At 43.3% G+C, this 15,536-nt stretch overlaps 1 protein-coding gene across 4 annotated transcripts in view; it reads right to left on the minus strand.

Moving 5' to 3' along the window:
- The window catches only part of RARS1 (arginyl-tRNA synthetase 1), a 265,471-nt gene that overhangs the window by 229,325 nt on the left and 20,610 nt on the right, over nt 1-15,536 (minus strand). For 2 of the 4 annotated variants that reach the window (XM_073651111.1, XM_073651108.1), the window contains exon 2: nt 12,560-12,694. The exons of 1 other annotated variant lie outside the window; for it this stretch is intronic. In XM_073651111.1, coding sequence (XP_073507212.1) covers nt 12,560-12,694 — 135 coding nt within the window. Of the gene's footprint in view, nt 1-12,175; nt 12,437-12,559; nt 12,697-15,536 lie in introns of those variants that run through there. One more of the 4 variants, XM_073651109.1, reaches the window with a different exon arrangement.

Genomic DNA, 15,536 nt, shown 5'->3' on the forward strand with positions numbered 1-15,536 from the left:
CAGAACACCACTATTGAACACAGAGCAGTGTCAAAAGGTTGTTGGTTGGATAGCAGATAATGCTTCCAGTCACTTTGCCACCACCACCCTGTCTTCCACACGGTCAAGTCTCAGGAGCCGTGAGTCTGGACTACATATTCCTCACCCTGATCCACTTTCCTCCCACCATGCTGAGTGCCCGGAGACAACTGATCCCACACTTGGACACTCTGAAGAGCTGTTCACTTTTCCAAATGTAGATTTACAATTGTAGATTCGGGTCTCTCGTCCGGCCAGCTTCAAGCGAGTCAAGAGGAAAACGAGTGTAGCGATGCCCAAATATTGGAGCAGCCAAGGTTACATGAAGGCGACGGTGTGAAAGTGCAATCACTGTCGCAAGAGGTGAATGATGATGAGACAATTGCCAGAAAGTCAGGAGGAGGACCAGGGTGCGGAAGTAGAAGACGAGGTGGTGGATGATATACTAACTGACCCAACCTGGCAGGGGGACATACAGAGCGAGGACAGCAGCACACAGAGGGAGGGAGGCGTAGAACCACAACAGGCAGGAAGAAACAGTGTGGTGGCCGCAGACACAAGGTGGGAAAGCGTTCCCCGTAACACCACCACGACGGAAGTTGCCAGTATAACTGTTAGGTCTTCCCGAGTCTGGTTATTTTTAAAGACTCTGCAGATAACCCCAAAAAAGCCAATTGCACCACCAGCCAGGACAGCATAAACAGGGGTAGCAAAACTAGCAGCCTGACCACCACAAGCATGATCAGGCACATGGCAGCAAAGCAACCGACTAAGTGGGCAGAACCCCAGGGTCCAGAAACAGTGTCTGTAGGTGACACCACTGCTTGTTCCGCTGTTGTACGTGCACGGCAATCCCCAGTCCATGGTGCATGCCAAGATGCCTCCCGCCCTGCACCCGTCGTTGAAAACTCTCAACTAGCACGATTAGCAAGCACGTCCACGTCCTTTTCCCAGTGCAGTGTTCAGTTGTCCCTACCCCAGTCCTTGGAACGCAAGCGCAAATAAGCAGCCAATGCTCCACAGGCCACACTACTAAATTCACACATTTCGCAAATGCTTGCGATTGAAATGTTGCCTTTTAGCCTCGTGGAGACAGAAGCTTTCCGCAACCAGATGGGGGCAGCCGTCCCTCGGTATTTGGTCCCCAGCCGCCACTATTTCACCCCGTGTGCCGTCCCCGCATTACACGAGCACGTATCCCACAATATTAGACGTGGACAAGTACTTGTGGGCAGGAAAGGTACATCTCGCTGACGGCACACTGGGTTAATATAGTGGATGCTGTGACCCAGTCGGATGTTGGGACGGAACGCGTCCTCCCAACGCCGAGGTTTGCAGGCCCTGGGTCAATCAGGGTTGCCACTACATTATACAGCTCCTGCACCTCCTCCTCCTCCTCTTTAGCCTTCATCTCCGAAATGACCACATCAGTCGCAAGCTGGAAGCACTGCAGCACTGCCTCGGCCAGGCGGCAACAGACTGTGCTGAAGCGAATATGCTTAGGTGACAAACCGCACAATTCTGAAGAGTTATAGACAGCTCTGAAAGAGCAGGCAGATCTGCAGCTCACACCGCTGACCCTACAGCCAGGCATGGTTGTGTGTGACAATGGCCGGAACTTGGTGGCGGCTCTGAGGCGAGGCGAGCTCACACACGTACCACGCCTGGCCCATGTGCTTAACCTCTTGGTTCAGCAGTTTCTCAAAACCTACCTGGATCTGCCAGATCAGCTTGTCAAATTAAGTCGCCTTTGTGCCCATTTTAGAAAATCAGCTACAGCTTCCGCCACCCTTGCCGTGCTTCAGCAGCGTTTGCAGCTACCAGCTCACCGACTGATCTGCGAAGTCCCCACACGTTGGAACTCTACATTGCAGATGTTAGAAAGGATTTGTGAGCAGAAGAGGGCAGTTGTTGACTACCAGCATCAACAAGGCAGTTGGTAATCAGTTCAGACTCCACACACAAGACCTCAGGAGTGGACTTGGATGTCAGACATATGTGCCATCCTCCAAAACTTTGAGGACTCCACCAAGATGGTGAGCAGCGATGATGCCATAATTAGCGTCACCATTCTGCTTCTCTGTCTTCTGAAATGCTCTCTGCTCACAATTAAAGAGGATGCATTGCAGTCGGAGCACGAGGAGATAAAGCAAGGAACCATACAGGGTGTGATTCCACACAGCCCAGCCTCATCTCATCCCAACGTGGATTGAGTGACAACGAGGAAGAGGAAGGAGAACAGGAGCTAGTTTCCTGGGTTATAGACTGTACTACCTGCACAACTGTCATACAGTTTGTTCAGCGTGGATGCACCGAGGACAGGAAGGAGGAGGAAGAGAAGGATGAGGAGGAGAGCATGGTCAGTTGCCCTCTTGGTGAGGACACGGAAGTCTTGGCTCTTTGCTGTCTGGCACACATGGCTGAGTTTATATTACGCTGCCCCGTGACAATCGCGTTGTCCAAATTTTGGGTGATAGTCATTATTGGTTGGTGACACTTCTAGACCCACGCTACAAGGAAAACTTTCTGTCTCTTATTCTCACGCTGGACAGGCCTAATAAAATGGTGCAGTACAAGAATGCCCTTGTTTTGGAATTATTAAAAAAGTTCCCATCTGAAAACGCTGGCGGCAGTTCGTTGGACAACCAAGGAGTACAGACGAGAGAAACAAAATTCAATCCAGCAAAGGCAGGGGTATACTGTCAAAGTTCTGGGAAAGTTTTCTCAGACCTTCCCATCGCACAGGCCCTGAGGCGCGGGGTACTCTCCCAAGGAGGGAAAAGTTTCGGAAGGTGGTGAGGGAGGGAGTACCTTGCCGACCGTACCAACGTCCTCCGTGGTTCCTCTATACTTTATAATTATTGGGTATCCAAGCTGGACAAGTGGCATGAACTGGCTCTTTACGCCTTGGAGGTCCTGGCCTGCCCTGCTGCTAGCGTTTTGTCAGAGCAGGTTTTTAGTGCTGCTGGTGGAATTATAAAAGATAGGCGCATCCGCCTGTCAAATGCAAATGCAGACAGGCCGACTCTTATAAAACTGAACAAGGGCTGGATTGGGCCAGACTTCTGAACACCGAATGATAGCAGCGTAACAAACTGAAATACAGTGTCTTTTTTTTGGGAGGTCTAACTCTATTCCCATGCACCTCTGTCTTCACACCCAGGCATAGGTATATGCTTCCTGATTTTGCTCTTGTCCTCCTCTCCGCATCCTCATCCTCCACATCCTCATCCTCCACCAACATATGTACCATATCAACATATCTACGTCTCTTGCAAGGGATACTGAAGTTCCTCCAAATTTTTGGCAGCCATTGCTTCACTGCATGGGCAAACAGTATGGGAGACCCACTTCCTAATAATGGGAACATTGTTTTCAGGAGGCCCTCCGACCTCTACGTCTCTTGTAAGGGGCAATGGAGTGGCTCCAAATTTTTGGCAGCCGTTGCCTCACTGCATAGGCAAACAACAGGGAAGACCCACTTCCTAATAATGGGAACATTATTTTCAGGAGGCCCTCCGACCTCTACGTCTCTTGCAAAGGGCATTGGAGTGCCTCCAAATTTTTGACAGCCATTGCAGTCACTGCATAGGCAAACAGTATGGGAGACCCTCTCCTTTCTAATGGGAATATGTCATTACTGTGGCCCAGCTCTGTGTGTTTTTCAATGGTTAGTGGGGTTTTTCCCAAATTTTGGCAGCCCTTGCAGTCACAGCATGGACATTACCACTATAGGAGACCCGCTCCTTTATAATGGGAACATTTGTTTTTACTGAGACCCTCCTCTATGTCTCTTCAAAGGGGTATTGGGTTGCGTCCAAATTTTTGGCAGCCCTTGCAGTCACTCCATACGCAATAACAGTATAGGAGACCCATTCGTTAATAATGGGAACAACAAAGGATAGCCCGCTGATGGCTCTCTAACAATAGCGAGGGCCAACTGCTGACCCTATAAAAATAGGCTTTGTGACTTTCAGAGTCCCTCCATTATAAATGAAACAGGATGTGCCTGATGATGTGTCACACAAGACATGGCCAGATAAGGTTGTAAAATGTTAAAATTACATTTCCCAGTGAATGCATTTGTCTTGGTTGAAAGAAATGCAAAAGTGCAAAAATGCATCAAAAACGCTACATGTGAACATAGCCCAAGGTGTGGAGGAGCATTTTTATTTTTGTATATTTATTTTGCCTAGTATACAAGTCATTACCCTGGAAAGGATGTTCCTTAACATTTTTCCCAGGAAAATATATTTTGGTTTCGTTTTTGAATGTTTTATTGTGAGTCTGTAATAGATGCGTAATACCTCTGACAACATTGTTGACAGCATTCACCTGGGAGTCAGAAATGCTTCTAGGGGTCTTCCCCATGCTTTTCCCATGTTATATGAACACTGTTCCCATCGATTTGGGAAATTTTCAGGCCCTCTGTAAACCCTCAGGGGTAGCCGCTGGAAAAATGCTCGAGTTTCCCATAGACTTACATTGGGCTCGTTACTTGGACCGAGCACTCGAGCATTCAAATTTGCTCGACTCGAACAACGAGTACCCGAGCATTTTAGTGCTCGCTCATAACTATACCTAACAAAAATAAATAAATTTGGTTCCAAAATTGTGCTGATGTAAAGTAGACATGTGGGAAATGTTATTTATTAACCCCTTTACCCCCAAGGGTGGTTTGCACGTTAATGACTGGGCAAATTTTTACAATTCTGACCACTTTCACTTTATGAGGTAATACCTCTGGAACGCTTCAATGGATCCCGCTGAGCCGATTCGGAGAATGTTTTTTCGGGACATACTGTACTTCATTATAGTGGTAAAATTCCTTCGATACCACTCGGTTATTTGTGAAAAAATCTGAAATTTGGATTAAATGTTGCAATTTTCAAAATTTGAGTTTTTATGCCCTTAAATCAGAGATATGTTACACAAAATAGGCAATAAATAACATTTGCCACATGTGTACTTTAGATCAGCACAATTTTGGAACCCAAATTTTTTCTTTCTTAGGAAGCTATAAGCGTTAAAAGTTGACCAGCGATTTCTCATTTTTACAACAAAATTTACAAAACCATTTTTTTTTAGGGACCACATCACATTTGAAGTCACTTTGAGGGGCCTTTATGACATAAAATAGCCAACAGTGACACCATTCTAAAAACTGCACCCCTCAAGGTGCTCAAAACCACATTCAAGAAGTTTATTAACCCTTCACATGCTTCACAGGAATTTTTGGAAAGTGGAAGAAAAAAATGAACATTTAACTTTTTTCACAAAAATGTTACTTTAGACCCCATTTTTTTTTATTTTTGCAAGGGTAACAGGAAAAAATGGACCCCAAAATTTGATCAGCAATTTCTCCTGAGCACGTCAATACCCCAATATGTGGGAGAAAACCAATATTTGGGCACATGGCAGGGTTTGGAAAGGAAGGAGCGCCATTTGACTTTTTGAATGTAAAATATGCTTGAATAATTAGTGGACGCCATGTTGCGTTTGGAGAGCCCCTGATGTGCCTAAACAGTGGAAACCCCCCACAAGTAACCGCATTTTGGAAACTAGACCCCTCAGGGAACTTATCTAGGTTTGTGGTGAGCACCTTGAGCCCCCAGGTGCTTCACAGAAGTTTATAACATTGATCTGTAAAAATAAAATTTTCACATTTTTACCACAAAAATGTTTTTCAGCCCCCAATTTTGCATTTTCATAAGGGTAACAGGAGAAATTGCACCATACCATTTTTGTGCAATTTCTCCTGAGTAAGCCGATACCCCATATGTGGGGAAAATACACTGTTTGGGCGCATGGCAGGGTTCAGAAGGGAAGGAGCACGGTGTGACTTTTTGAACACAAAATTGGCTAGAATTGAGAGCGGACGTCATGTCGCATTTGGAGAGCCCCTGATGCGCCTAAATAGTGGAAACTCCCCACAAGTGACCCCATTTTGGAAACTAGACCCCTCAAGGATTTTAAGGGGTATAGGGAACATTTTGAACCCAGAGGTACGACACAGAAATTGATAACATTAGGTCATCATATTGAATAAATTGTCATTTGTCTTGAGCGCAAGTGCTCACTACTTAAGTTTGCATCGGGTACTCAGGTATGCACCATGTATCGCGGGTGCTTGAGTGACATGCTCGAGTCCCCGCCTCGCATGTTTCACAGTTGTCAGACACCCAAAAAGAAACATGTGGGGATCACTCGTGCATTGCAGGCAATCCCCGCCAGATTTTTTTGGCCGCGAAGCATATGGGACAGAAACTCAAGCATGCGCGATACTCGGTAAATACCCAAGCACCCGATGCAAACACAAGTAGCGAGCACTTGCGCTCAACACTAGTCGCCATATTGTCACTTTTTATTCTTTACTTTTGAAAAAATCCCAACATAACTCCAACCCTAGCACAAGCCTAACTCCAACCCTAGCACAAGCCTAACTCCAACCCTAGCACAAGCCTAACTCCAACACTAGCACAAGCCTAACTCCAACCCTAGCACAAGCCTAACTCCAACCCTAGCACAAGCCTAACTCCAACCCTAGCACAAGCCTAACTCCAACCCTAGCACAAGCCTAACTCCAACCCTAGCACAAGCCTAACTCCAACCCTAGCACAAGCCTAACTCCAACCCTAGCACAAGCCTAACTCCAACCCTAGCACAAGCCTAACTCCAACCCTAGCACAAGCCTAACTCCAAGCCTAACTCCAACCCTAGCACAAGCCTAACTCCAACCCTAGCACAAGCCTAACTCCAACCCTAGCACAAGCCTAACTCCAACCCTAGCACAAGCCTAACTCCAACCCTAGCACAAGCCTAACTCCAACCCTAGCACAAGCCTAACTCAGAGTTTATTTTTTACGCCTTTCCTCGTGCCATATAAGTGATTAGACGACTTTATTCTTCGGGTCGGTGTGATTACAGCAATACCAGATCTATAGCGGGTTTTTATTATTGACAGCTGTCACACTAAAAGACGCTTTTTTTTTGCAAAGACTAGTTTTTGCATCGCCATATTGAGAGCTATAATTTTCCATATTTTGGCCAACAGTCATGTGATGGCTTGTTTTAGGAGGGACGAGTCAGCGTTTTTAATAGTACCATTTTCAGGTACGTGACATTTTTAGATCGCTTTCTATTTAATTTTTGGGAGGTAGAATAAACAAAAACCAACAATTCAGGAATAGGTTTTTTTTTTGTTTGTTTTTTTATGCCATTCTGCTTGTGGTAAAATTGATAAGACAGCTTTATTCTTCGGGTCAGTACGTTTACAGCCGTACCACATTTATATAGTTTGTTTAGGTTTTGGCGCTTTTACACAAACCATTTTATAGAAAAAAATATTTTTTGCATCGCTTTATTCTGAGAGCTATAACTTTTTTATTTTTCGGCTGCTGGAGCTGTATGGCAGCTTCTTTTTTGTGGGACAAGATGACGTTTTCAGCTGTACCATTTTTATTTACATTAGTCTTTTTGATCGCGTTTTATTCCATTTTTTGTTTGGCGGTATGATGATAAAGCATCGTTAATTGCCTCGTTTTTTTTTTTGTTTTTTTTACCGTGTTCACTAAATGGGTTAACTAATGGGACAGTTTTATAGGTCAGGTCGTTCCGGACGCGGCGATACCAAATATGTGTACTTTTATTGTTTGTTTTTTCATAATACTATTTATTGATTGGTACAATATATTTTTATTTTTTGGGGATTATTTTTTTCATTTTTTTTTTTTTTTTATATTTTTACAATTTTCTTTTCATTTTCTGATTCTTTTATAACTTTTACACATTGTCCCACTATGGGACTTTCACTTTTTGCATTCTGATCTCCTGCAGCAGCATCCCTGTGCTATAAAGGCTGTCACAGCTGCAGAGGGAGAAGATACTGTGATTGTGCACTGCGCATGATCAAAGTATCTTCCTGGTGTCAGGTGACCTAGATGTCGTCATGATAACATCCGGGTCACATGACAACCACGGGACCCAGCCACAGACACCGCGGGATGCCGGAGACGAGGCGAGTACTGGCGCTTACCTCTTCTTGCCACTGGAATGCTGCGATAGACTTCGATAGCAGCATTTCGGGAGTTAATGTGCTGGAAGCAGTGCAGGACCACTCCGAGCACGTGTCAGCTGTGACAATCAGCTAACACCCGGCGGCGATTCTGCCTGCACAGCCTATGCGCGGACGGAATCGCTGATGCGGACTAATACGGATCTGCGTATCATGTCGGAAAGGGGTTAAAGAAGTTGTCCGCTACGTTAACATTGATGCGCTATCAATGGGATAGGGCATTAATGTATGATCGCCCGGGGTCCCGCACGTGGCACCCCCGCTGATCAGCTGCGGGGCCTGGCCGTCCATCTGTAGTGGAAGTCGCTTGTAACTGCACATCTGCCTCCCATTCAACTGATAGGGCATCAATGTTTAAAGTAGTAGACAACCCCTTTAACTATTTTGTGTGACATCTCTCTCTGATTTAAGGGCATAAGAATTCAAAGTTTAAAAATTGCTACATTTTTGTCAAATTTACATTTTTTTCACAAATAAACGCTAGTGATATTGAAGAAATTTTACAACTATCATGAAGTACAATATGTCATGAAACAACAATCTCAGAATCAGCTGGATCCGTTGAAGCGTTCCAGAGTTATTACCTCAAAGTGATAGTGGTCAGAATTGTAAAGTTTGGCTTGGGCATTAACCCCTTAAAAGCCCAGAGGGTACTAATACGTACCTGCGCCCTGGGCTTTAAGAGCCAGGTACGTATTAGTACGCCCTGTTGATTTCGGCCGCACACAGGCTGTGCGGGCGCGATCGCCGTCGGGTGTCAGCTGATTGTCACAGATGACACCCAGTGCTATGTGCTGGGAGCGGTCCCGCACCGCTCCCGGCACAATAACCCCCGCAATGCTGCGATCAAAGTCGATTGCAGCATTGCAGGGGCAAGGGGAGGCGATAGCCAATAATCACCTCTCCTGCTGGCGTCCAACGCTGTCTGAAGCGGCGTCCCGGATGTTGCCATGTCATGCAACATCCGGGTCACCAGACAGCAGGAAGATACTTTGGCCATGCACTGCGCATGACAAAAGTATCTTCTGCATCGGCAGCGCTGACAGCCTGTATAGCACAGGGATGGCCTATGCTATACAGGCGATCAGAGTAAAAAAAAAAGTGAAAGTCCCATAGTGGGACAAAGTATAAAAGTAAAAATAGTGTTAAAAAATGAAAAAAAAAACCACTTGTCCCGCAAAAAAACAAGCCGCCATACAGCTCCATCAGCCGAAAAATAAAAAAGTTATAGATCTCAGATTAAAGCGATGCAAAAAAATAATTTTTTTCTATAAAATAGCTTTTATTCTGTAAAAGCACCAAAACATAGAAAAACAATATAAATGTGGTACCGCTGTAAATGTACTGACCCGAAGAATAAAGCTGCCTTATCAATTTTACCACCCTCGGAACAGCATAAGAAAATGTAAAAAAAAACAAAAAAAAACACATTCCTGAATTGTTGTTTTTTTTTATTCTGCCTCCCAAAAATCGGAATAGAAAGCGATCCAAAAATGTCAAGTGCCTGAAAATGGTACCAATAAAAACACCAACTCATCCCTCAAAAAACAAACCATCACATGACTCTGTTTACCAAAATATGGAAAAATTATAGCTCTCAAAATATGGCGATGCAAAAACTAGATTTTGCAAAAAAAAAGTGTCTTTTAGTGTGTGACAGCTGTCAATCATAAAAATGCGATATGATTCTGGTATCGCTGTAATCGCACCGACCCAAAGAATAACGTAGTTTAATCACTTATACCGCACGAGGAACGGCGTAAAAAAACTCTAGGGTTAAGGTTAGGATTTTTTTCAAAAGTAAAAAAAGAAAAAAAAAAAAAAAAGATGACAATATGGCGACTAGCGTTGAGCAAGTGCTCGCTATTTGAGTTTGCATCGGGATTATCGTGGGTGTTCGAGTGACATGCTCGAGCCTCCGCCCCTTATGCTTCGCGGCCAAAAAAACTTGCGGGGATTGCCTGCCATGCACGAGCTAATAACCGTGAAACATGCGGGCGATGACTCGAGCATGTCACTCGAGCACCCGTGATACATGGTGTATACCTGAGTACTCAAATAGCGAGCACTTGCGCTCAAGACTAATGACAACTTATTCAATATGATGACCTAATGTTATCAAATTCTGTGTCGTACCTCTGGGTTCAAAATGTTCACTATACCCCTTGATAAAATCCTTGAGGGGGATGTGGTTTCCAAAATGAGATCACTTGTGGGGGGTTTCCACTACAGCCAATTTTGCGCTCAAAAAGTCACACAGTGCTCCTTCCGTTCTGAACTCTGCCATGCGCCCAAACAGTGTTTTTTTCCCCACATATGGGGTATCTGTGTGCTCAGGAGAAATTGCACAACAAATTTTGGGGTCCATTTTTTCCTGTTACCCTTGCGAAAATAAAAAAAATTGGGGTCTAAAGTAACATTTTTGTGAAAAAAGTTAAATGTTCATTTTTTTTCTTCCACATTCCTGTGACGCACCTGAAGGGTTAATAAACTTCTTGAATGTGGTTTTAAGCACCTTGAGGAGGGTAGTTTTTAGAATGGTGTCATTTTGGGGTATTTTCTGTCATAAAGACCCCTCAAAGTGACTTCAAATGTGATGAGGTCCCTAAAAAAAAAAATGTTTTTGTAAATTTTGTTGGAAAAATGAGAAATCGCTGGTCAACTTTTAACCCTTATAGCTCCCTAATAAAAAAAAAATTTGGTTCCAAAATTGTGCTGATGAACAGTAGACATGTGGGAAATGTTATTTATGAACTATTTTGTGTGACATATCGCTCTGATTTAAGGGCATAACATTTCAAATTTTTAAAATTGCAAAATTTTCAACATTTTCACCAAATTTCCATTTTTTTCACAAATAAACGCAAGTGATATCGAAGAAATTTTACCGCAATCATGAAGTACAATATGTCACGAAAAAACAATCTCAGAATCAGGGGGATCCGTTGAAGCGTTCCAGAGTAATTACCTCATAAAGTGACAGTGGTCAGAATTGTAAAAATTGGCCTGGTCATTAACGTGCAAACCACCTTGGGTTGTAAAGGGGTTAAGGACATAATTGGCTCCGTCCTCAAGGGGTTGAGGGCAATCATACCAAATACTAAATGAAATGTATGGTAACTTTTGGACTTTGCAGTAAGTAATAAAGATGCATAAAAACATTCTCTCTCATTATTCTGGCATTTGGCAAATATTAAAAATGATGGTATTCCTAATTGACCTAAAACAGGAAAGGTTTATTCTGATGTCATGTCAGATATTGAGAAAAACAAGCATGTGTGTCTTTGTATAGTGCATGTAAACTTCTGGTTTCAACTATATGTCCTTATAGGATTTAGAAGGCTACAAGGGTCCATAATTCTGATCAACATGCAGCAGGGAGGGGGAAGTGGGGAGAGTTAGGGAGGGCCAGGTCCAAATTTTGCACCGGGGCTAATCGGACTCTAGTAGCGCAACTAGGTCTGAGTCTTATAATTACTGATGTTTCCATGTGATTTTTCCTGAAACAAGAAATTAAAGTTTAAAAAAACCTGTAAAAGTATATCAGCACCACACAACAAACGGTATGTCAGTCTTTTCCTAGCCATACGAGCTATTTTCTGATGATAGCTTCCCTAATTTAACAGGGTTATCTGATCTCATTAAAGGGGTTGTCCATGTCTGATGAAATCTTCAACAAGTGTTGCAGTATACATTACATTGTGTAATGCACACAATGTTACTATTCGGCTCGGCTTGCTAGTTCTAATGGTCGTCACATGATCAGTGATGTGATTAGTACACTTGTGGTCATGTGTCAGCTACAGTCCCAGCAGCGTCTTGCAATGTTCGCTCATGGCTGAGCCGCCAGCCCAAGCTGTGCAACGGGGATTATAACTACGTCTCTGTTCTACTTGTCTGCTCTAAGTGGAGAAAGCAAACGGAAAGGATAAAGGGAAGTGTGACCAGATTCTAAGGATCCAGCGCATGAGACCTTCAGTGGTATATAACACCAAGGATTCCCGTGTTCCTATAAGATTGTTCAGCATGAAAAATGGCTGTCAACTTTGCTTTTCTAAACAGTAAAAAGAAAGTTATACTGACCCAAGAAAGACCAAAAGGACAATCTTTTATCTTCAGTTGGGTGAATAGATCTCTATGGATAAGTTTGGTGTACATACTGGAAACTTTTCGTCTTTAAGAGCCAAATGTAGGGCTCAAGAAAAGGGTATAAAGATGCTTTGGTGGTTGCAGTCAATATGGTTAGGTGGAAGGGAGCAAATTCATAATCCACTTCACTGGCCATATCGCAACTTTGAAATGTTCTGCCTCTTTTGGGACAGCTGCTTTAAGCCTGTATTATTGCTGTACACAATAGAAATAGTTAACAATTACTTTAGTCCACTTCAGGATTAAAATTGTTTTAAAAATGTGGAAAAATATTACCTACTCTACTGTAAAACCAAGAAAAGAATTTGCAAAAAATACCTTGCGCAGGATGTTCAGGCGATACTTCAGCTTTGAATTCTCGTCTCTCAGTCCCTCTAACCCTGGTGAGTTACCGACAAATACAACATTTCTCAGAGCTTCGATCTCAGCAGTCAGAGATTTAATGTCTGCTTCCTAATAAAGAAAAAGACACAATTCCAGTAATTCTCTCTGACGAGTTTTCTCAGGGAAGATAGTAAACTGAACGGTTAAATCTAAAATGTGTAACTAGGACCTTTTATGCCCGGTAGCTTACTTTTAAATTTACATTATAATTACAATGTTGTGCGTTTTTCATATCTTACTTTATAATTTTCAAATAAACTTGTTAAAGTTATTTATTTGAGATCCTCCATACGATTTGAACAAGGGCCTAAAGGCCCAGATTATGAGAAAGCGTATATTTCAGACGTTACGCATTCTCATATACCTAGCAGATGGAGACCAAAATAATCCTCATTTTCTGTTAGGTTAATGGAGCTTTTCTCAGTTTATATGGCAAACATACAATGAGGTCCAGAAATATTTGGACATTGACAAGTTTTGGCATTTCAGCAGTGTACCAAATCATATTCAATATACAGTTATATAATCAATACAGCAATATAATCAATATGGGCTTAAAGTGCAGCTCTCAGCTTTAATTTGAGGGTATTCACATCCCAATTGGAGTAAGGGTTTAGAAATTACCAGTTCTGTAATTTGTAGCTGCCTCTTTTTAAAAGCACAAAAAGTAATTGAACAATTATCTCAAAAGCTAATGGGCTGCATGGGCTATTCTCTCAATAATCCATTATCAATTAAAGGGAATGTGCCATCCCAAAAATTTTTTTGCAACAAGCGAAAAAAAGTACAGTATTAATGTTTTGATTTTTTTTTAAATATTAGCATTTGTTTTTAATGAAGTAAAATATGAAAAATTAAAAAAATGAATAATTTAAAAAAAAATTGGTATTTTCACTTTTAGACACTAGAGGGAGCAGCTGCTGAAATTTGCAATGAAATCCCCAAGTGCACAACTAGCTCACATTATGACTGCAGTAAAATGGGGCTGGACCTGCTCACATGTGTGTGTCCCCTCCTCCCCTCCCCTTCTGGGTGTTTGCAACAGAATGAGAGGATGAAGTTTAGGATCAGTGTGAGGAGCCATTTTGTTGGTGACTGCCAGTGATGCTGACAAGTACAGTGCCACTGAGGACGGACGGCAGCGCTGATTGTGTTAGTTATTGCTGCTTGTTGTATCATAAACTGGGGCTAAATACGTGGAGTGTTACACAAACTGGGATTATTCGCAGCACATGATACACTACACGTATCTACATACCATACAGGGCTCAGTGTAGTGTATCACACAGGCTGGGATTAGATATACCAGTCAGTGTAGAGGCCGATTGGGAGGGTACTCTACTGGGTGGAGGCCAATGGGGAGGGCATTATAAAATACCCCATATAGTGTATTTTTAGTAACAGCGCCATGACCGTCATCTGCTGAGGTTCTCCTATATGTACTAGGGTGCACCACCATAGTTGTAATCAGGGTTACCTGGTTAAGGGCCCATTCAGACCTTTCACCATCCCAAACCAAAACCCTAGCTACGCTTCCAGTGACACCATTCCGTCCCCTTCTATGAGAGCAGTGATGTAATATGTGACCCACGCTCCATCCACCATATTACTACTCCCATAGAAGCGGACAGAGTGGGGTCACATATTATACCACTGCTCCCTTAGAAATGTGTAACCTTGCTCTGTTCACTTCTAAGGAAGGAATCACGGGTGTAATAGAATAAATGTCCAATAGATATAGAATTTCACAATAATATATACTACATATAATAAACTTACACCATTTTATGTGGCACTAAAGGGTGTTTACCCTAATAAATGAAAAATAATAGAAACACAGATGTTTTTCTATTTTTCGTAACCAGGCAAGGTAAAGCAGACAGCTGCAGGCTGAAATGATCAGGCTGCAAAGGCCCCTGGTTATTGGGCCTTTCTCAGCCTAAAAATACCAGCCCATGAGCATCGCGCATGATGATGGGATTAGATACATCGGTCTGGAGAGTATCGCACATGATGGGATTAAATATACAGGTCTGGGGAGTATCGCGCATTTTGTTGGTGACTGCCAGTGATACTGACAAGTACAGTGTCACGGAGGACAACAGACAGCTCCGATTCTGATAGTTGGTGCCACTTGCTGTATCAAACTGTGGTTAGATATGTGGACTGTATCACATATACAATTAGATAGCCTTAGAGCAGCACACTCTGGAATTAGATACAGGGTGTGTCACATTATGGGATTAGATATTGAGCTCAGCGGAGTGTATCATACAGGATGTGATTAGATACACAGTAGCTAATGTATGGAGCAGGATCACACATTTCTATGGGAGCAGTGGTGTATATGGCCCCATCATCCTCCTCCTCCTGGTATATACGGCCTCATCATCATCCTCCTCCTTGTATACGGCCTCATCATAATCATCATCATCCTCCTCCTTGTATACGGCCTCATCATCATCATCCTCCTCCTTGTATACGGCCTCATCATCATCCTCCTCCTTGTATACGGCCTCATCATCATCATCCTCCTCCTTTTATACGGCCTCATCATCCTCCTCCTCCTTGTATACGGCCTCATCATCATCAACATCATCCTCCTCGTATACGGCCTCATCATCATCCTCCTCCTCTTCCTCGTATACAGCCTCATTATCATCCTCCTCTTCCTCCTCCTCGTATACGGCCTCATCATCCTCCTCCTCCTCGTATACAGCCTCATCATCCTCCTCCTCCTCGTATACAGCCTCATCATCCTCCTCCTCCTCGCATACGGCCTCATCATCATCATCCTCCTCCTCCTCGCATACGGCCTCATCATCATCATCCTCCTCCTCGCATACGGCCTCATCATCATCCTCCTCCTCGTATACGGCCTCATCATCCTCCTCCTCGTATACGGCCTCAT

This window comes from Phyllobates terribilis, unplaced genomic scaffold, assembly GCF_046119375.1.
Source record: "Phyllobates terribilis strain yellow unplaced genomic scaffold, ASM4611937v1 Scaffold_11__3_contigs__length_659146591, whole genome shotgun sequence".
In the NCBI taxonomy this organism is placed as follows: domain Eukaryota; kingdom Metazoa; phylum Chordata; class Amphibia; order Anura; family Dendrobatidae; genus Phyllobates; species Phyllobates terribilis.